The 22,801-nt window shown below is 36.7% G+C and overlaps 1 protein-coding gene across 1 annotated transcript in view; it reads right to left on the bottom strand.

Moving 5' to 3' along the window:
• Positions 1–3,598: 3,598 nt before the first annotated feature.
• Positions 3,599–22,801, bottom strand: part of IL1RAPL1 (interleukin 1 receptor accessory protein like 1) — a 1,383,775-nt gene continuing 1,364,572 nt past the window's right edge. The window contains exons 9-11 of the mRNA XM_024240664.3: positions 18,229–18,372; positions 5,277–5,447; positions 3,599–4,870 (exon numbers count right to left, since the gene is read on the bottom strand). Of these exons, the coding sequence (XP_024096432.1) occupies positions 4,152–4,870; positions 5,277–5,447; positions 18,229–18,372 (1,034 nt within the window). The 3' untranslated portion in view covers positions 3,599–4,151. The remainder of the gene's footprint in view (positions 4,871–5,276; positions 5,448–18,228; positions 18,373–22,801) is intronic.

The following is a 22,801-nucleotide window of genomic DNA, read 5'->3' as shown; positions in this document are numbered from 1 at the left end:
GTTTTACGCACATTAACAATTTTGTCTGGAATTTCAAGGGCTTTGTTATTTTATTCCTTTTTATAGAAGCAAGGTATCCTTGAACCCAAGATTAAGATCTACTATTAAGGATAATCAAACTTTGATTATTGGTTACCTTCTTTGTTCAGAACAATAAAGAAGTGTAAAGGATTCATGATAAGGCAAGGAATAGCCTCTGTTTCCATTGATAAGCTTCTCCTTTTGGGGATTCTAGTTGCATCACCATCTTTTGGTAATAACTGTATATACTGTTAGAAAAGTTCCTCAGCAATAGGGAATGTGTGTCTGTCTGTAGATGGGATTTCTAACCTATTTAATAATATTTCACCTCTATTAATCAGCTATGTCAATAATGAGATTAATGACCAAGCAAGTTCAGATCAGAGACAGGAAGGGATTTTCCTCTTCTACGTCTGTGTATTCTCTTACTTCCAGTCAGTCATTTCATTTGTATAATGCTGATGCTATCCTTTGAATTTCAATATGCTTTCTTCTGGGACTAATGTTACAAACTTAACCTAATAAATAAAGAAATTAATCACAAGATTAAAAAATACTCCTAACAACAAAAAAGAGAACTAGGGCATCATTCCAGAATCCAAAAATAATTCACAAATGTATGAATCAATGTTTTCCTAGAAATGGTGATCTTCATTTATATAAATGATATCTGAAAAGTTAATGACTATTCTAGGATAAACAAGACTTACAGTTTAAAGGTTGGCTCTCAGTTAATATTTGTTCTTGTTATAAAATGCTAGATAGTAATGAAATATGGAAGAAACCAGCATCTATATTTTAAGATTAAGTTGATTGATAGGGTCCAAATACATACACTATGAAGAAAGTAATAATCACAAAGTGGTTTACTGTTTGAGCAATCGAGTGTTTAGCTATAGAAATATAGTAGATTCAGGTCTCTTAACTCATGTCTCAGATTTGTTTCATAGAATTGATCTAAACTTAAATCAGCTGTCTACATGAGATACAAATGTCTTCTCTGCCCACAGGAGACCTAAGGAATGCAGTACAAATTAAATAAGCAAAAGTTTGAGCACCCGAATAAGGGGTAGGATGCTCATAAGCAGCAAGTAGAGGTTACACTAAAGAACCAGATGATCTTTTGAATCCACAATGTGTCGTTCAGAGCTCAAGTGGCAACTGATGAAAAACAGGCAATACCAAACATCACATATGTCCAAGTCTGGAAGTCTATTCTCTCCCCCCAGCTTGGCTAACATATTCACACTTTCAACTGTGTTTTTACAACTAGAATATTCTTATCCCCCACAGCCCCCACTGAAAAAAGCGAAGGATGAAACCTAAGCACTAGGGGACATCGATTTTTTTGTCTTTTTATTGTGAGTTCTAACAGAACTTTTGTTAAACATAGAACACGTGAACACATGACAGTTTCCTTCATTTGTTCTCACATGGAGCTGATAGAGGAATACTTGGGAGGAATGTTTCTAAAGCCATAGATAGCTTCTTTTGCATTTATTTCATTTTTTAAATATGACAAAGCATTAGAGGAAAAAGAAGTTTCATAAGTAAGTTGTGAGAATATCAAATATTACCCATCAATCCCTGAATCATGCTATTCAAAGTGCTTAAATCTACACTAAAAATAGAACAAAAAATGTACTCCCAATGCAGCTAAATTAACACCTATGGATGCCTAAAATATGACTGTGGTCTGATTACTTCCTCTACATTTATTCCACACTTCCATCGTGCACTGAAAAGAAAAATTAAAAACCAAAGAGATAAATCAGGCCATTGCCATGTTTACAGTTTTCTGAGCACTGGGGGAGTTTGGAATCCAGTCCAATGAAGTACACTGCCACCAGTCCCTGACAGCTGTCCATAGTACAAAGTAAAAACAATGGCCTTCTCAGATTCTGAAAATAACCCAATGTGCAAAGCTGACCTTAAAGTTTTATGTGTCCTTGCAGCTTCAGTTCTGGTTTGTGAAAATGTGACACAGATCCAAGGGGAGAGGACGGGAATAAAGAACAGATTGTAGAGAAGGACCCAGGCGAGTTGTCAGGGAAATAAACATTTTTTAAGCAAATAATAATCAATGCACATCCCAAGGCTCCTTTACCTTGTCACACAGATACTGAGACCTTTTCATTGTTACAAATGCTTACACTTCTTCATATATTTGCAAATTAACCTCACCCTCCCCAATGAACCCTATTGCAGTTTACACGTGTGTGTGTGTGTGTGTGTGTGTGTGTGTGGCCACCTTACTATTGTGACCAAAAGTGTAGAATTGTTTTCTCACTAAATGGTGGTAGGAATAAACCAAACATACGATAGTCACTACACAGGCCCACAGATGATGACTGGGATGGGAGTTCCTACAATGAATCACTAAATTAATGCATAAGTTCTATTATCAGTGTTTTTATCACATTGATTTTTTTTTTAAAACTAAAAGCTACATAGGTAATATTTCCTTTTAACAACTCTGCCCTCTGCAGATTCCTTTGTGATTGATTTTGCATCAACCTTCACATGAATATGATTTAGCTGCTTATGTCATTGATTTCAAACATAAAGCTAAATGGTAAGGGATGAATTTCTTGGGAGCATCAGCTTTCTGTTTTCTGAAAGATAGAATTACATAGCTAAAATAAAGCAAATTCTTTATACAGTAAAATTATTTTAAATACTTTCTGATCTAATTTAAAAACTATTTTGTATAAATAATGTTTATTTTGAAAATACCGATCTCTGTTGGTATTCATATGTTTGACCTCCTGAGTTCTTAAACACCTTGATATTAATAAGTGTTGCTTATGTCCACAAACTGAAACCACTTAATTCTTAATGTAGTGTTGAAAATTAAATACAAGGGAGTTAACATTTAATTACAAGGGGGCCGCACAATAAGTTTCACAGATTTTCTCTGACTCTTTAGAAAATAACATTTTGTATAATACGAGGTGACAAAATATATTTGATGACACATCCTGTCCTTCCCTTTGGTTTGGAAGCCTTCAGTGTAAATTTCATTTTGACTTGCGTTGATTCACTCTTTTGAATTAACTTGCCTGGCATTTGCACAGAATCTCATTTGCAGAGAAATTATAGAGGGAAAGAGGAAGTAGAAGATTAAACAAAAACAGCCACAAACACATTCATGCCTTTCCAGGAAGTGATCAAATATAGGGCTTGATTTTTTTTTTGTTTTTTGTTTTTTGTTTTTTTTCTTTTTTTTTGTTTTGTTTTGTTTTTATATATATTTATATTTATATATATATGTATATATATATATATATATATAAGGGTACATCAACTCATTTAAAAAACGGAAATAACACTCTTCCCCAATTTCATGCCCTTGATCTTCTCTTCTCTTCTTAGTACTCTGTAGTGGTCACTGTGAAGTGATTAGCACACCTTTGGGTCTAGAGTGTATTCTGAAGAGCAGTGACTTAAATGTTAAGACAGTTAGACCCGCCCCCACCCCTCCACAGAGTTTACACATCATGCCGCCATTAGAAAGGTAGAGGTGGGGAATGAGGTGGGACAAGGAAGAGATTCAGGGCTCTGACTGGTGGGGCCCTCCTATGAACAAGTGTTCTTCTCATCTTTTTTTTTTTTTTTTTTTCCCCCGAATGGCAATGCTGGCATTTGTTGCACTGTTCTCTGAAGGCCGACGTGGCCCAGTTGATCCTAGGCAGAACCCGAGAAAGAATCCGGTGCTCCTTGTCCCATCGGATAGATTTGTCCAAGCACCCCAAGGAAATGTTAAAAGCAAAGTAAAATTTTAAAAAAGGAAATAAAATAAAAACCCATTCTAAAACTAAACTAATGAAGCAAAAAAAGGGTTTTCTATCTACACATCAGTCTCTTCTTTAAAAAAAATGTAAATTTACAAATTCCAACGACATATAAAACAAAGTCAAAAAATGTAATGGTAAAAGACATGGTAAAACAGGAGGACACTGATGCTACAAAGAAATTCCAAAAAACATATGTACAAGACCCTGTTTTTCCTCGTGTTCTAGAGATTGTAATGCATGTTTTTTAACAGCAGCAGTCGAGGATTTAGTTCCAGGCACTGGACTGCAGATTCCACTCAAGCTCCCAGGGACGGGATGTCCCTTGCTTTTCTGTCACCAAATCACACTGGATATACTGGTCTCCCTTGGCAACAGCGGCAGGATGGCACTGTTTGTGTGGGCCTCATCTGGATTCTGCTCCCTGCTCGATTTTGTCTGTGGCCGCTGCCCGTTGATGAGTGTCATAGGGATGTTACAGTAGGTATGCTGATTGCCTATGGAGGTAAGAGGCAGGGTGCCGGTAGGAGGTACGTCGTACTCATAGCTTCGGTAGTAGTGTTTCTGACGCATTTGTGAATGGTACGTGTTGTGAAAGGTAGAACGGAGATCTGGATGGGCAGTGGCTAGAGCTGTGGAGGTGGCCGCGGCCATGGAAATGGCCGAGACAGTCTGCAGCTCCCCAAAAGGCCCTTGCTCACTGACATCTAAAGCCTGCTCATGTGTAATGGGTTCTATCCTCTTAAAAGGCATTTCATACTGTAAACGTTTCCAGAACTTGGAGTTCAACTTGTTGCATTTTGGTCCATGCCATTTAATGACCGTCAGGAGCTTGATGGTGTGCTTCAGGGCCTCCACCTCCTGGTAGTTCATAATTCCTCTCAGTTCACTGCATTCAATTAGAATCACTTTAATTTCTCCAGTCACAAGCATATTTCGAAGTCTGGTTTCCAGCTCAAAGATGCTCCAGCCCCTTCTAACTACGTAATTTGGGGTCATGACAATAATCAGCCGCTTGCTTTGATCTACACATCTTGCCACATCTTCAATGTATGCTACAAAAGATAAAAGAGTGCATCAAAATGAGTGAATGGAAAATTTGGTCCAGAAAGTCCTAGTAGATTCTCTTTCAGAAATTAAATGAAAATAGTTCACTGAATAGAGTTTGGGACTTGTTTCTCCTAACGTCAGCAATATTTTTTTTCCCGGTACAAATCTCTCATTTGGTTTCTTTCAATGTCAAGGCTCACAAAATGAGATGCTTTATACAGTAATGGAGTATCTTCTCTGAGCTAGCAAAAATTAAATTTCATGTGAACACACAAAGACATTTCTTTCTAGGGAAACTAACAGATACAAATTTTGAAGTAAAGAACCAAACATTAAAATTCCATGAAAAAGTGATGACTACACAGACACTCACATGAATATGCACACTCTCAAATGAAAACATTAACTTACTTCCAGTTGGGATTAAATCTCTATCTGGTATAAACAACTTATATCCATAATGCTTTTCAAGCATATCAGGTAGGATTTCAAGGGCAAAACGTTCTTCTTCCCCAGTCTCTTGATTCCACTGGTCAGGATCCACTTTGGTGTATGATAAGTATGCATCATAATCTTTATTGTCTGTCAAAAAATTCCAAAGAAAAGTCAAAGTCACTCCTCTACAGAGATAACAATAGGACATGAAAACATGCACTTTTTTTTCATAAACATCTCCAAATGTCCCATTTCTGAAAGACCAAAAAATGAGCCTTCATTAAGTTTCATTGAGTTCAATGATGTCAAATATTCTAAAACTAGTTTGGAGGTACAAAGGGTTGTATTTTGATTTGTTGTTGATGTTGCTGTGAAAAAAGTAGGAGAAAAATCAATGAAAAGAGTAATTGAAATGCAGACTTCCTTTTTTTTTTTTTGAGACACAGTCTTGCTCAGTCACCCAGGCTGGAGTGCAGTGGCGTGATCTCGGCTCACTGCAACCTCTGCCTCCCAGGCTCAAGCCATTCTCCTGCCTCAACCTCCCCAGTAGCTGGGATTACAGGTGCACGCCACCACACCCAGCTAATTTTTCTATTTTTAGTAGAGATGGGGTTTCACCATGTTGGCCAGGCTGGTCTTGAACTCCTGACCTCAGGCGATCCACCTGCCTCAGCCTCCCAAAGTGCTGGGATTATAGGCGTGAGCCACCGCACCCGGCAGAATTTCACCATTTTTGATGCACAGATCACAGAGAATCTTGATTGCTTGTAAAAGCCATATGTTTGGATATCAGTATGCTCTTACTTTAAATCTTATGTTCAACTGGTCCTACCCTTGGCCATTTTACCCAGTTGAAAAAAGAGAGAGAAAATGGCAACTGACTTAATTGTGGAGGAATGATTTTTTTAGACTATGTGTGCTGTGTTGATTTTCTGTTGGGGAGAAAATACAACAAAACTTGGGATAATTAATTTTTTACTAGGAGTCAGTTCTTGCATATTGAGACTGAGAATATTATTAAAATGAATGATTATAGAAAGACGTTATTTTTCTGGTCTCCACTCATCTTACACATAAAATACTGCCAAGTTATTTTTCATCATGCTAATCAGTTCATAAGAATCAAGAAGTAGAATGTAAATAAAAGAAACTTAGTTCTAAAATCTCACTTCTCTCCTTACTCTTCCCCCTTTTTACATGAGAAAATTTTAAATATTTGAGGACTACTGTCATTTGTTATCTTTATCTTAAGTTTTCTAATATACCACCTCAGATTTCTCATTTGTTGTTTCTAAGAATAAGAAATCATTTATCCTCCGGATAGTCTTTTGTCAATTTCCTTTTTAGACTAAGATATCAAGATTCATAGTTCACTTAAATTTTAAATACTGTCGACATGCTGAGTCTACCAACATCAATGTCTTTAGCTCTCTATTGCACTTCCCTGATGATAGGCAGCGTATTACTTGATGATTAGATCAAGTTAAATTGAAACACTCATAAATTTCAGAATAAAATGAACTCTGCATTAAGCATAGAACTTAAAATATTTGGGCTATGAAACATCAACGATAGAGGGACATTCTTGACCGTTGTTCTGGGTGGCTTTGGGACAATCCTTTTGACTTCAAGGACACTAAAATTCACTTCCTGAGCTATATACATGTGTGTTAATTCTAGTAGTCTGATAATTTTGAGCCATCTAGAAATCATGCTATGATTATAACTTTTCAGGGCAAACTCAGAAAAGTGTTTGCTACATGTAAAGTTAACACAGGTATATAAGGCACTAACAACTTCACTATAGGATACTTGGAATAAAAACTTCAGCTATAGAAGAGTTTTTTAAAAAGCAGCTTTTAGGGCAAAAAAGTTTAAGAAAAACAATCATACCAAATGTGTCATATTTTGGCATTTCCTTTATTCTTTAGCCAGCATATAGTTGTACATTTTAAAAAACAAAATCTAGTTTTCTCCAAAAATAATTATTATATTTGCTATAGCAAAGCTATATGCCCATAGGCCAGTACAATCTATAATTGTACCACTCATTGATGTAAACACTTCAGTTGAGTAAGAAATCATTAAAAAAAAGCACACAATAAAGTCAGTACATAATATTGGTTAATAATTACTTAAAATATTCATTAACTATTTACATGCATTACCTATGAGATATTAAACTTTCTTTACAATATTGGTCATTAGTTTCTAGCCTAGCAGGAGATGCAGACAAATCCAAATCAATAGTACATTCCTAAGAGATTAAATGTATTACTAAGGGTAGTTCAGGAGTCACAGGCTAATAATGGAAGGACTCCTCAGGCCAGATTGTGGATTGTAGTATTATTTTGGGCATATGCTATTTTCTTTCCGGTAATCTGTTCTTTTCCAGTTTGCCACAAAGTAGTGCAAAGTGTTGAAACTCCCCTCAATTGGGGTTGTGTAATAATTAGATCCTCATTCATTGCCTCATGTCTTCTCTAGACTTAAGATGATTATTTTAAAGCCGTATCAACACGAACACCAGTAAGAACAGAGCATTCAGAAATCAGACGAGATGTAAACAACTGGTCCACCCATACTGGTAAATTTCAGATAAATATCACCCTTGCTTATATAACATGTTTCTGATTCCCCTGCTTCTTTCATGGAAACCTCGCTTCCAACCCATAAATACCGTCTTTCTGCAAGATGTTTTCTGCGGTCCACTTCATTTTTCTTTCAGCCCACTTTCCCTTAAAAATATCCTTTCCTTCCATAACATCAACTTCCATAACATCACTTCTGTGTAGATGCCCCCTCAATTTGGACGCACGATCCTGTTCTATTTCTCCTGAATTATGACAGTCCCCCACTCCTACCTGTAACCTGAACACTTTAATTTGCATCTTCATCATGCACCTCACACTTCACATGCTCACAACGTAACAAGCTTCCCATCTCAAGCTCTGTTCTTCATCTTTTGTTTCATTTTAATTTTAGTAACATAAAAATCTCATTTCTTTAATGTCAAAACTTCAGATGCGCGTTCCATCTATCCCTTATCTTTACTAATAATCTCATCGCCATTCATTGGTACAAATCTATTGGATTCTATTTCCATTCTAGGTTAGGCCCTACTCATATCTCAGCTGTTACAATTATATTTGAGTGGTCTTCCCTTTCCATTTCTTTCTCCTTCTGGAGAATAGAGTCACCAAATTTACCCTCCCAGACCTTACCACTGATCATGTGTTATGGTGGCTTAAAAAATATCTGTGGCTACTCATTGTCTAAATAATCAGCAGCTGCATTTTTAGCTTGTTTTCCTTGAAGGTTAGCCTGATTTCCCTCAGTTGGAAGTGATATTTTTCCCATGTATTATATGATTTTCCTTATATCTTATCTTTTCTCTTAGACTATGAGATCCTTAGCTCAGGTATGTGACTAGGGCTTAATAGAGGCTCAGGTTTATCAGTTGATGAAATGAACGAATGGCCTTTCATTTTGGTATCTCATGACTCACACCCGATAGCTAATTTTGAGATTTTTCTCAAGACTCGGATCATTTCTCAGGAGAGACTGCTTTGGAGATGTAGACTCCATGCTGCTCTGACTTCTCAAGGAATTACTAGAAGCTGTGGTTCAGAGTTTAGCAAGGCTCCTTTGGAATACTCTTGAACTGTAGCTTCTTACTGTGATTCATGAAAAGACATTAGGGTTGGCCAGGTGCGTTGGCTCACGCCTGTAATCCCAGCACTTCGGGAGGCCGAGGCGGGCGATCACAAGGTCAGGAGATCAAGACCATCCTGGCTAACACGGTGAAACCTCGTCTCTACTGAAAATACAAAAAAATTTAGCCAGGCGTGGTCGCGGGTGCCTGTAGTCCCAGCTACTCGGGAGGCTGAGGCAGGAGAATGGCGTGAACCCGGGAGGCGGAGCTTGCAGTGAGCCAAGACTGCGCCACTGCTCTCCAGCCTGGGCGACAGAGCGAGACTGTCTCAAAAAAACAAAACAAAACAAAAACAAAAACCTTAGGGTCCGTGTAAATGCCTCTAGGAAAGTGGTTTTCAGACTTGAGCATGAATGACAATTATTTGGAGGGCTGAGCCCCACCTCTAGAGTTTCTCATTCAGTAGGTGAAGAGTAGGTTCCTAGAATTTATATTTATAGCAAACTCTCAAGAGATGCTGCTGCTGATTGAGGGACCACACTTCGATAAACTCTGTTCTAGAACAGGATATAGGCATGCAGCGGTCTCAATGACACCAAACAACTGCAGTTATCTGCGAGGTATTTGACCACAACATCATAAAAACCAAACCTTGCCCCCTCGGCTCCATGATAGATGGTCCTAATACTTAGAGGAGATACACTCCTAATAAAATAGCTGAGAATTCATGTTTTTATCAAAAAGGGGATAAATTTTTGCCTAGACTAATATATGAAATAACCATATTAATCTTAAATTTAGGAATTGGTGCTATGACATCAGTTAGTTTTCTACCTCCTTATGTCATCTGGATGTATTTATAGCACTTAAGTTAATATCTCCCAGTTATAATGGAGTTGTTTCCAAGTAGATTATACTGGTAGAAAGCCTCTTTCAAGCATCTGCAGCACCATCCTCAAACCAATGGGACACTTGAGTGATATGTAATTTCTCTCTTTCTCCAGAGTCTGCATCAGTGCAGTAATGGGTTAGGCATTTATTTACCACCAGAAGCAAATCCATGATTTGAAAGTTGTCAGACTGGAAGCAGAGTGCCAGATGCCATACTAAATTCAGCAATGTTTTTTGACTCAAAATCATATGGATTCTAAGGTGTCTTCCCTTTTTCAATTACCAACTGTATATGCATCTTGGATAGTACGTCTTAGATTGTTTTGATATAAGTAAGAACATAAATTGACATAGTTTAATGTGTATGAACTTCATGTGACTGGTAAAACTTTGAAAAGCTGACATCTTTATAACCATGAAAAACAAAATTATGCTAATATTTTTAAAGGGTAGGGCTAGGATAATTTAAATTCAACTTTCATTTATAAACAGCTTAAAAGTAGTTATAGGTTGGTACAAGAGTCTATTTCTTATTCTGAGCTTTATTCTCAAAATCCTCTGCAATTTAAGCCATCAACTATAATTCTGTTCACAGCAGAAATGAAAAACAGCTGGTATACACACTCTTTGTAGTAATTCTTTCTTTATAATCTGCAATATAGTCATTAAGTTACTCTTTCTTATGACTTTCAAAAGACCCTGGCAGATATGCTCCACCAGAAAACCAAAACCAAAAACAAACAAACACAAAAAAACAAGATCCAATCATTCAACTAGTTGTTTGGTTACTTGAAGTCAATCAACAAGTCCAGCAGATACTTCTTCTTAAATTGAATTAACTAAAAGCTGTGATGTTTTATAAAAACATTTTTGAGAGGAAAGAAGGAAGTTTGGACTCTGTGGCTTTAACAAATAAAAAATATGAATTTAAAATATTAAGAAATCTTGATGAAGGAAAAAATGGAATTATGTTCAGGAATGAAAAGAGGGTTTGGAAAGGTTATAGATAAATGCACCTTTCTCTTTAACATATGAGAGGATAATACCCTCAATGTTCTTTAAAAGGACTGAGGAAGCAAGGAATCTGCGGGATTATTTTAGAATAACACAGCTTTTAAGAAAATGTAGGTTGAAGACTCACTTTTCAAGTTGAAGGTTTTGGCTGTATTGGATTTGGCTAGAAAAAAGATTTACTGACAATAGAAATGTTTTAAGTATGACATCCGGTTCGGGGGAGTTTTTAACCTCTAAACACTTACTGAATAGTTGCCAAATGTTTTTGGCAGCTGGCCATTCCCTTTTTTTTGTTTTTTCTTTGTTCTCAAGTATATATGAATCACATAAGTGAAACTGACTAGTAGCAGAGGCCATCATGCAGTAAACGGATTCCTAAAATGAAACTGGAGGAGGGTTCAAAGATAAATTGTATATTTCATCTTTTTTTAATCCTAAAAGTTGATTTTGTATGTTTAAGTGTGGCATATTATCACAGAAAACTGTGATAATTAAAAATTCGCATTGATAAAATCTGAATAAATTATAGTTTTCAATAAGTAAGTCACATTTCTTCTTATGTCTCAGATTTGCCATCATATGCTTTCTCAATTTTTCAAGATATGATTTTTCAAATAAAATTCTCTTCAGAGATCATATATCTTTGAATGAATAAACATTAGATATATAAAACCTTAATGGTTTGATTTTATGATTCTTGAATGTCTGTCAGTGTCTTAATAAATTTTGCTTTTCATTTCAATTCTTCTATGACAACCTCTGGCAATTGTAAAATAAATTTGCTTGACTTGTACACTTTGAAATATTTACAGTACTGTTCTAATTCACATGTTGTGCCATTTGGTACTTTTCTGGATTATTTGAATCTATAAGTTCTCAAACACTTAAATTTGATACTAGTTAAAATATCTGTGGTATAAAGTAGTGAAAAAAAACCCAGAAGCTTAGCTCAAATCTTGATTGCCATAACTTTTTATATAACTCATTTGGGACTATATTTCCTGATCTATAAAACAGCACCTTCCTGAAGATGTCTAAAATTAAATGAGACCCCGTCATATAGCAAAATGCCTGGTCCAAAGGAGTCATTCTATAGATATTTATTTCCTTCTCTTGAATCCCTAAGAGGGCAGCAGGCAACACAGATTCAGAAGTCTTAAGGGGATAAGCGGTAGCAGAATAGCAAAGGGAGCACAAGATTTGGGATAAGAAGCCTTGGTTCCTACCATTTAACAGTTAATGATTTGAGGCAAGTCATATACCTAGAACAACTCTACATCTCTCCTCTGGGATCCAAAAACTTGTTCTAGCTTCTAAAGATTATTCCTGTGTATGTAAATGGTCTAACTTACCACCATCACCCACCCCCCTCAACTAAAAAAAAAAAAAAAAAACCACCAAAAAAAATCCCTATAAGGTTTTTAAATGATTTACAGAGTTACTATGTTTCACTGATGGACATGAGGACAATAATTCCTGAAACTATGAATAGTGAGTGACCTTGTCATTGAAAGAGAAAGAAAAAGAAATTCTATGGCCTAAGATTTCATAGATGCCAATGTGCTTAATATGCCTGAAATGGAACAGATGTTCACATTTTCTGAGATGGAGGTGGAGATTATAAAAAATTGCTCTAACTAATTTTGTTCAATGCCTGTAATAACTCCCAACGTAGGACTAGGAGATCTCTTTCTTCATCTTTAAAATAGGATTCGTGTTAGTGATTACAGTGTTCTTCTAAGCTTGCCCTGCCGTCATTATGAGTAAGCATGCCCCACATACTTCATAGTCAGAGAAGGAAAAAAAGCTGAAAACAACAACAAAAACTATTTTACACTCTGAAAAAAATATACAAAGTAGCATTATAAACTTTAAACAAAACTTGAAGGGATACTCCATTCAGAAACATGGAGGAGCAAAGGAGTCTAACACTGTTGTGATGTCTGTACTGTTTTTTAAAATCTTTCCAGCATAAATGGTGGTGGTACTTTGTTAGTATAAGTTCTACTCTAAAGACGGTAGCTTGCCCTTATTAGGATGGTCAGCAAGCATTTAACTAAAATGAGGCAACACTCCAGAGGCAGTCACTACAAGCACTTAAACTATATTTCTGATCAAAAGTAGATGCTTCATCAATTAACACAATGGATATTAGAAATCAAGTTTCATTGCTAAAGATAGAGGCTTTTTACTATGTACAATGGGTCTCGGAAATGGTATCTCCATGGTAAAATCAGTGTTAATCAAGACATATGAATTACTTAACACAATTTAGAACACATCCCCACCCCTACAAAAACCTAGCAGGGCCAGTGGTCTGCCCCCTTGGAGAAGATCTTCTAGGCTTAATTCCAAAATGGTCTTGATGAAAACTATTCTTGGAAGTCAACAGAAGGTGAGTTCAATCCTGCCACTGGAGTATTGCCACATTTGCCTTGGGAGAAAATTTCTTGCAAGGTTTCTGAAAAGCATGCACACATGCAGATTCATACACGCACACAAACACACACATATACAACAGAATTGGAACTTCTTCTGATTTAAAAGTTGAGTGATAAGGCTGTCTGCTATTAAATATTTTTGTGGCAGAATTTGTCCAAACTTTCTTTCCTTTTATTGTGGAATCAAAGTGGTAGGGGGATAGTTTATCTTCTCCTCCCCTTAACCATTGTGGTTACTTCATTTTCCCCAAAAAACTCAGAGAATTATGCATGATTACACTGTCTTAGGTTCATTCTCAATAGCTGTGTTATTCCAAAGACTAACATCTTATTCTAACTAGAGCTCTGCATGTTGAATTCCCATGGGGGCGGCAATGCTACAAAAAAGTAAGGTGGGTCACCCTTTGATGGCAATTGCTTTCTGAGCTAAGTCTAGACTGTTCTGGAAGGCAAAATGGAGGCATTTTAAAAAATAGAACAGTAAATTTGTACTTAGAAAGATAATTCTGTTAGAATGTGAAGGATAAGATAGAGAAGTAGAGAATGAAAGCAAGAGGGTGGTGTAGGAGGCTTGGACAAAGCAGTTGCAATTAAGGGTAAGGAAAATACCGATTTTTGAGAGGTGCAATTGACTGATACTGATGACTAATTAGAAATGGCACATGAGGAGAAAGTGTGGCCAGTGAGGTAGAGGGTGATACAAGGAACTGAGGTGTAAAATGGAGGATGACAAAGAATGAGTATGGGCGGGGAGTCTTGTAGAATTAGAAATGCTAAGGACTGAACCCAGGGGAGACAATAAAATGTAAGGTTATATAGAGGGGAACAAGGAGTGAGGTGAACGAACTGAGAGAGAAAAGCATCAGTATGTTCTATCTTGAAAAAATATTAGAATCCTTCTATATCATGATCCTTCTGATAAAGAACTGATATAGCCAGGTAATGCCTTTTGTAACGACTCCAAAGGAACTGAGTGAACGTGTCCCTGATGCCAGAAACTCCATCTGCGAGTCTGATAAAATGGCTGTAAATCTTGGAATTTAGAGCCATTTAGACCAGAGCTTAAATTCTTTCTAATTGTGTGATTCTCTGATTATTGATAAAGTAGTCAACACATCACTTGTTATTCAATAAACGGCCATTGAATCTATTATTATCATATTGCTATAGCAGAATATTATTAAACATTTTTCCCTGGTTATTTTTCACACTTTTTGCCTTATCTTACTTTCAAAAGTATTTTATAAATTACCCCTTCAGGGAAGGTAAATATGATAGCCATGAATAAAGAAGGCATTACTCAGGTTTGACTCTAAATTGCATTTTTTAAAAGCCAAGACAAGAATTTACAAAGCCTTGGGTTTTGTTGAATAGCCATCTCTTCTTTGGAAGAGGAAAAAGCTTGCAGAGCTAGGAAGCATGGGGATTTGATGATGTCAGAGAAGTTTTTCACTCTTGGAAGAGTAGATCATTCTTTGACCATAAAAGCATGTATAGGAGGCTCTAAGGGGCTGTGACTAAGGTTTAGAGCCTGCATGGGTTTCTGAGAAGGGGCCCTCCGGGCCCCAGAGAGGAGAAGAAGATAACAGAACTTCCTATGGTTTGAGGCAGAATCTGAGAAGGGTGAGGATTTGTGTCAAGTTTCCCAGGGAAAATCTTGGGAAACTGTAAACTTCATAGAGAAATCCTGCACTCAATGTGGAAACTGTATATTAAAGAGGCAAAGAATAAAGAAGATGATTACTTTTTTTGTTTGTTTGTTTAATGGGAAGGTGGGTATGCGTGTAGCGGAGTTTATGGGACTAGAAACACAGGTAAGAATGTCTGAAATTCCCAAGGGAGAAGCACCTGGTCAAGTGTGTGAAACTTGTGACTGGAGGCTATGACAAGGATCTAAGCCTTCAGAAGTCAGTGCTCAACATGTCCAAAGACCAGGTGGTAGTATCTCAAGTGAGGAAGGGATGGCATATGCACCAGGTGACTTTTTCCTTTACCAGAAAGCTATATATGAGTTCCCTAGAAACAGGTTTAAACAAGAGTAAAAGAGAAGAAGGGAAATGGAATACTCCAATTTTCAACTGAGTGTTAACCCACAAGAAGCTGAATTCCAAACCAGAAGTGACTGAGTAATCTTGGAGAAGCAAGGTTATGAGTTTTTTCTCAGTAGAAACGGGAACTTGAGAGCCAAGTTGAATGGTTTTAGAGCACTAGAGAATTAAAGAAAGTTGCAATTATACACTTCTAACTTTCGTTAAGATACAGATTTTAAACTTGCTATATAATTGTAGTACTGCTGTATGGTTCTGATAAAACAGTGTCTCTGGAAGTTCTAGAGGTTAGGTGTGATGCAGCGGGAGATACGAGTTAAGAGTGGGGCCCTGACCACCATTTCAGCAGGAACGGATCTGCTTTAATATAGGGAGGCTGAACATGTGATTGCGGTTCTAGTAATAATTTCTTCCCATAAAACCATTTGAACAATCACTGCCTTGACAGTCTTTGCTCCCCCCCCCCCGCCCCCGCCTTTTTAGGGGAATAACTTGTACATTAACATTTTCCAGATGGCAAGTTTGTTATCTTGGTTTTCTTTGGGTCTAATTCATTTTCAGTGGCATTTCAAGAAAAGCCCTAATAGTTACACCCTCGATTGTGCTTAAGATGGCCCCAGAGACAGAGTTCTAAGAATTGCTAAAGGATTTATTAACTAAATTGGCTTTCCGAGAGAACCTTCTCATCTGTTAGAATACTGTTTGTTAGTGTTTGTCTGCTTTGTTTTCTTACTTAAAACATTTTTTAAAAAACTGAGAACCCAGCAGCTTCAGAATAGCAATGAAATCTGGTAAGGCTACCCAAGTCAGTCACTGAAGTGTTTACAATTAGCAGGACCCACTAAACGAAACTTCGAATGACTGAAAGTTCAACTGCATATGATTAATTCATTTTCATTATATTCCAGAATTTTCTACATTCAGAAAATGACAGATTACTGCCCTAGAAATGGATGGTTTGGTAAAATGATTCATCTCATTCAGAACACAAAATAAACATATTCAAAACAGGGTTGACAGAAAAGGGGAGACTTGTTTAGGTAATGTGCTTTTTCAAATACCATGTACTGTGCTAATTGTGCAAACAACAGCAGATCTTTAGATTATACTGAACATACTAAATTTAAAAAAATAAAAATAATAGAGAGTGTCCGATAAGATAAAGGCTTTGGGAATAGACTTATTTTCAAATCCCATCTTGGACCCTTAAAGTATTTGTGTTATCTTCTTGAGTAAGTTATTTAACCTCTGAAAGTCTCAGTTGCCTTATCAGTAAAATGGAGATTACAATATTGACCTCAGGATGTTTGTGAGGGTTAGCAAGAATGACTTTAAGAATGCCTAGCACTATGCTTGGTACTCATTCAACAGTAGTTCCGACAATGGCAAAGTCTTTATATTTCTTTAAAGCAGCAGCAATAGTAATAATAATAATTTGTATCAATAGGCAAGAAAGTTAGAAACAAATAGGCAAATCAGCAATTAAAAACTTAAGAAAAAGAAATGGTTTTGCTGCAGTTCAGGCTTCACCCTAATGGGAAGGAGAGAAGGGTAAACCAAGAGGAGTGTTAGGCATTCTGAATAACCCACTTCTCTTTACAAACCTGCAAAACTACAGTTTTGCTTGTGGATTTATTATTCCAGAGGACCCTGGAAACGCGGCAATGTAGGCAATTGCCTCATTTTCCTTGGTACCATTTACTGCAAAACTGAAAATCACTGAAAAAATCAGTATATAAATATGAGACCGGGTGCAGTATCTCGTGCCTGTAATCCCAGCACTTTGGGAGACCGAGATGGGGGGATCACCTGAGGTCAGGGGTTCAAGACCAGCCTGACCAACATGGTGAAACCCTGTCTCTACTAAAAATACAAAAAATTAGCTGGCTGTGATGATGGGCACCTGTAATCCCAGCTACTCGGGAGGTTGAGGCAGGAGGATCGCTTGAACCCGGGAGGCGGAGGTTGCAGTGAGCTGAGATTGCGCCATTGCACTCCAGCTTGGGCAACAAGAGTGAAACTCCACCTCACACACACACAAAAAAAAATGATGAAGAAAGCTTTGTTGTCTGTACTATTCATTGTCAGTTTGCATATGCTTCCCATATTGCTGGTTATCTTATGTTTTTAAAAAATGACCAAAAAGGAAAATAAACTAAGTCTAATGTGCAGTTTAGGGAGCTGAATTTTAAGGACTCCATTTTCCTCTTAGATTGTACACATATTCATTGGTGACCAGAAGGAAATACTAATTATGATTTCCACAAAACAATATCTATTTGTCTACTTACAGTAAAAATATGAGATGCATTACTATGAAATCAATGTGCTTGTGCATTTTTCTGTTGGTCCACACTTGGAATAAAAATTAAGCTATCTAAATATAGCTAAATAAACAAGATTGAAAAGACTGCTGGATGAATTTAAATACTCAGTACAGTTTATTATAACGGATCAGTCTAAACAGGAACAAATTGAGATTCGCTTCAAACTACTGGGCTAGAAAACACAATTGAAAGAGACACTCCTTACCTAAAATAAAGTAGAACTGGCCTTTCAGTCCTGATTACAAGGTGAGAGAAAATGAACACTCTGATGGCATTGCAATCAGTGTTTGTAATTTGTAAGTGTTGTTTGGAATACAATTCTAAAATGGATAGGTGTTGCTTTACAACTTTCAGAGGAAAATACCTACAGTATTGGCTCTAAAGCATCACATATACATTTCCTTACAAAAGAGAAATTTAAAAACTGAGCATTGAAAGAATATACGAGCGGCTGCCATTGATTATGCAAGTAACTTTTTTCCCCTTGATAAAACAAAGACAAGAAAGAAATTAGAATACTCAGAAAGAACAATAAAAGAGGTAACATCCTACCTCCATCCAGCTCTTCAGCTCCAAAATGATTCCGGTAGAAGAGCATGATTTCTATCTTGTAACACTTGTAGATGGTCACCAAACATACAAGCAGCAAGAGGATAGCACCAAGGCCTCCAGCAAGTTCCACTGTGTACATTAGCTCTAGAAAGAAAAAAACCACAATGGGGAATTATATAGTATTCACATCCAAAATCATAAATTAAACTCAATTTGATTTCACATTTTCCTGGATGAGATCAGATGTGGGTAATGGGTTGACACAACCCCTTTCCTTTTTGCATGAGAATTTGACCTTTTGATAACTTTCTAGCTCTGTTTCCTTGGTAACTAGAGAAGGTGGTATGTGACAACTATGTTGCTAAGCAACATTGCTTGTGGTAAAAATGAACCTTGGTTGGTAGCTTGTATTTGGATTAAGAGAATTGTAAATATCTGATTGGAAACTATAATATTGGGTTTAACAGAGTACCATAACTCTCTTATATAAATGTATCCCTAGTACCATAACTCTCTTATATAAATGTATCCCTTGTGGAGATCCCGGAAGCTATGCTTATGGGGTTGATAAAATAGATACTGATTCCTGTGGATATGAAGTTTTTAAGCCAGGATGACTTTTGGCCTCTCCCAATGAGAATCTTGATCCCTCTCACTTGAGCTGTCACCTGTGGGTTGGGGGCCAAAGAAAGGTGAGAGGTCAAACAACACAGTTTCAGGAGAGCACTGTGGATTGTTGCATAGAATGTTGGGAAGACTATCTAATGAATGCTGTCTGCTGACTCCTGCCAGGAGCAATGGCTCCCATGCTGTATCTTCCTGAATACAGTGATACCAAGGTGGTCTACCATAATCTTGGAGGCTGAATGCTTTTTGGGTGTAAGAAGTAGGCCTCCTAGTAGATGGGATAGTACATGAATACGTTGGTGGTGTTTTATTTTCATTCAACCATTTACTTTTTAAAATTTTTGCTTCCCCTTTTACCAGGCATGTTACTACGTTCTATCCAAAAAAAGGAATTTTCTTGACACTCACTGTATACGAATTCTCCTTTTTCTATTGAATATCTACCTTAGATCAAAACTTATCAGGAAAACTTGGAGATAAAATATTTTGTTTATTTTCTCCTTCTTTAGAACCATGGACATTGTAACAAAAATAAGGATACTGGTATTTAAATAGTAAGCCATCATGCATAGATTTTTGAAACTCACTTTAAGCGTTGTCCATAATCATCATAGCCCAAATGTTGTTACTGATGGGTAACCATTGTTCCCTGCAGTTGACAACTACCTTGAAAAGTACTAGTTTCCTTGACTACAATTAAATATAAACATTTCTGAAATTAAAGCTGTAAAATAATGTTGTTCTTGATTCTGTAATTCAGAATCCACCAGTAAGTTATGTAATTTCATAGCACAGTCAATGTAAGCTTAGACTGAGAACTTTAAAATGATCCATGGTTTTGCTGGTAACAAGTACCCTCAGGTTATCAGATCAGTCCTGAGTTCTCACAAATGGGGTCAAATCATCATGGGACTGGTGTAGTCTGAGTGACAAATAATCTGAAAAGCACGGCCATCATTTTCTCACAAGAACATTGTGTTTGTGTGTGTGTGTGCATGTGATGTCACTTTTCCTGTAATAATTACAGAAAAAAAAATCCTCAGGCTGGGCACGGTGGCTCACACATGTAATCCCAGCACTTTGGGAGGCCAAGGCGGGCAGGTCACCTGAGGTCAGGAGTTTGAGACCAGCCCAGCCAACGTGGCGAAACCCTGTCTCTACCAAAAATACAAAAATTAGCCGGGCATGGTGGCAGGCACCTGTAATCCCAGCTACTTGGGAGGCTGAGACAGGAGAATCGCTTCAACCCAGGAGGCGGAGGTTGCAGTGAGCTGAGATAGTGCCACTGCACTCCAGCCTGGGCGACAGAACGAGAGTGCGTCTCAAAAAAAAAAAAAAAAAAAAAATCCTCATTCATATTTCCTATTACCTAGCCCTTGATTTCTAATTCTACAGTTTAATAAACAACACATTAACTACTGTTTAATCAAGTGTATTTTTCTGTAATTATTAAAATTAAATGGGAAATTGAAGAAAATCTTATTTAAAACGATTGAACTGTATGCATCTAAGAAATAAAAAATAAAGTGAGATCAAATCTTTTAGAGTCTAAGTAAATTAATATGAAGTGTGAAACACTGAAAAATACCTCCAGCAGCTTATCTGATTAACATTGTGAGGAACCACACAAGACAGTACTACAAAAATACCAGGAACAAAATACAAAAAGCTCTTCAGTATAATGTTTTCCCCCTATAATATGAACAGAAAGGGTGAGCAGCTAATCCTGTGGGGATACATTGGGTCTTGTTCACTCAAGATAATAAACTCCACCATACACAGAAGCCTGTGTAAAATTCTAACTTATACCCACAGGGTGATTTATACATCAGGAAGATATGATTTAAAATACACTGGATATAATGTGAGAAATAAGCATTTTGACTATGGCTTCTTTTAAGATTTTCTAATTTAGTGTATTAAACACTAGGAATTTACCACTCAAAAATTTCTTGTACAAAAAAAGAAATGGAAAAATAATCAAGAACACTTAGCTTCCACTCCCAAACATCACTAGTGAGAGTACCCAATGATATTACCACATTGTAAACTTTGGGGTAATTTCTAATAAAATTAAATATAAATCTACCAAATCAATAGCAATTCCACTCCTAGGTAATTGTCCAAGAGAAATATAAGCAGATATCTGCAAGAAGAGTTGTATGAGAATGCTCAGAATAGTCTTACTTGTTCACAGCAGCCACAAATGGAGACAACTTAAATGTCCATTAACAGGAAATGATGAACAAACTATTGTATGTTCATATGATAGAATATACTCAGCAATAAAAGTAGTAAACTACTGATACACAAAACATGCGTGACTCTCACAAAATTATGTTAGAAAAAGGAAGCCAGACACAAAATAATACCTACTGTATGATTCTATTTAAATTATGCTCAAGAACAGACCAACATAATCCATAGTGACATAAATCAGAAAATAGATTCATTGGTGATGAGTGAAGGGAAACTTATTGGAAGGGAGCAAGAGGAAACTTTCTGGGGTAAAGGAAATAGGTTTATGGTGTGGATACACAAGCGTTTATATTTGTCGGAACTCATTTAGCCAAACACTTAGAGCTACATGCTTTATATTATGTGAATCATATTTCAATTCTTTAACATTTTGATTTTTTTTTTTTTTTTTAAGAAAAACGTAAGTTCTCACCAAAGGCCTACGTGGGGAGAAGTGTGGGAAGAAAGCCGGGAGTCAGGAAAGCTGCTCTGCTGTAGATAAGGGCCCAGGCAGAGAATGATTCTTTTACGGTGCCCCCAAGCACATTGTTTGCATCTGGAGGCACTACACAGGGGCTGGGCATGTGGCATGCCTTAAGTGCCCATAGATAGTCGAGGAGCTTTGGAAATAATAAAAAATCTTTGTCTGAAATATAATCTGATCAATCTAATAAACAGAACTCTCATTTTCTCCAGATGGTATTTATAATACTGGTCTCTATATACTTTTTTAATTTTGAGAAATTGAATACAGGTAAATTAGAGAAAAATTGTATGAAAATAAGTCCTTCTTATTTTTAGCAAAGTAATTACCCAAATAGGAGTTACTCCCATTGCTACACGTCACGAGCCATTTAAAAAATGATATACATTACTTAGAATACTCTACATAGTCAATCAATAGTGTCTGAAATATAATAAGAAAAAGAGAGCAGGGTTGATGTAGCTTAGCAATTACAGAAACAGTCTTGTGTCACATGAAAAACTCCTTTAGGGTACAAACATATGAAAAGTTATATATGCTTAGAGAATGAGCAATAAGCAAGAATAATTCTTCTGGGCCATAGACAGTCATTTACTAATAATAGGAATACCAAAAACAAGTCTAAAGAAACAGAATTTACAAGGAGCTAATTTATCCTGAGATCCTGAGAGCATCACAGACTTTCCCCCAGAGACTTCTGTAGTATTACGTTGCAGAAGCATAGTGTTCTTATAATGTCCTTATAAAGAGGTCAGGAACAAAATGGAAATGTCTTTCCCCATGGTGCACAGTGCCTGCTCCTCAGTTATTACAATATTTCTATGCAGGAGTGTAATATACATGCCCACACATTATACATGTATGCAAGTTAAATTTTTTTTTCCATTTAAGTCACACTGGTTTATATAGCATATGAAAACTCTCTCAAAGAAAATGGCGCATTAGATTTAGCCTCTGTATTCTTTTGCTCCAAGCCAGGCAGATTCATTAATACATGCGCTACCTATTACTGCTTATCCTTTGGGTTATACAAAATTACTAAGGATTAAATTCTGTCACAGTTAAGAGAAATCATTTGGGCCCACTGCTGTATTTTATCTTTACATTACAATGTAAATGGTGTTGCCCCAGCAAACGTCATTTTCCCTTTGAAATGGGATCTACTTTTCAGCTCTAGTTCAAGTTGCCTGGAGTGGCAGCATTTAAAAAATAAAAAGATACCAT

The sequence above is a fragment of the Pongo abelii genome, chromosome X (assembly GCF_028885655.2).
Source record: "Pongo abelii isolate AG06213 chromosome X, NHGRI_mPonAbe1-v2.0_pri, whole genome shotgun sequence".
NCBI lineage: Eukaryota > Metazoa > Chordata > Mammalia > Primates > Hominidae > Pongo > Pongo abelii.
This window is presented reverse-complemented; position numbering and strand designations above follow the sequence as displayed.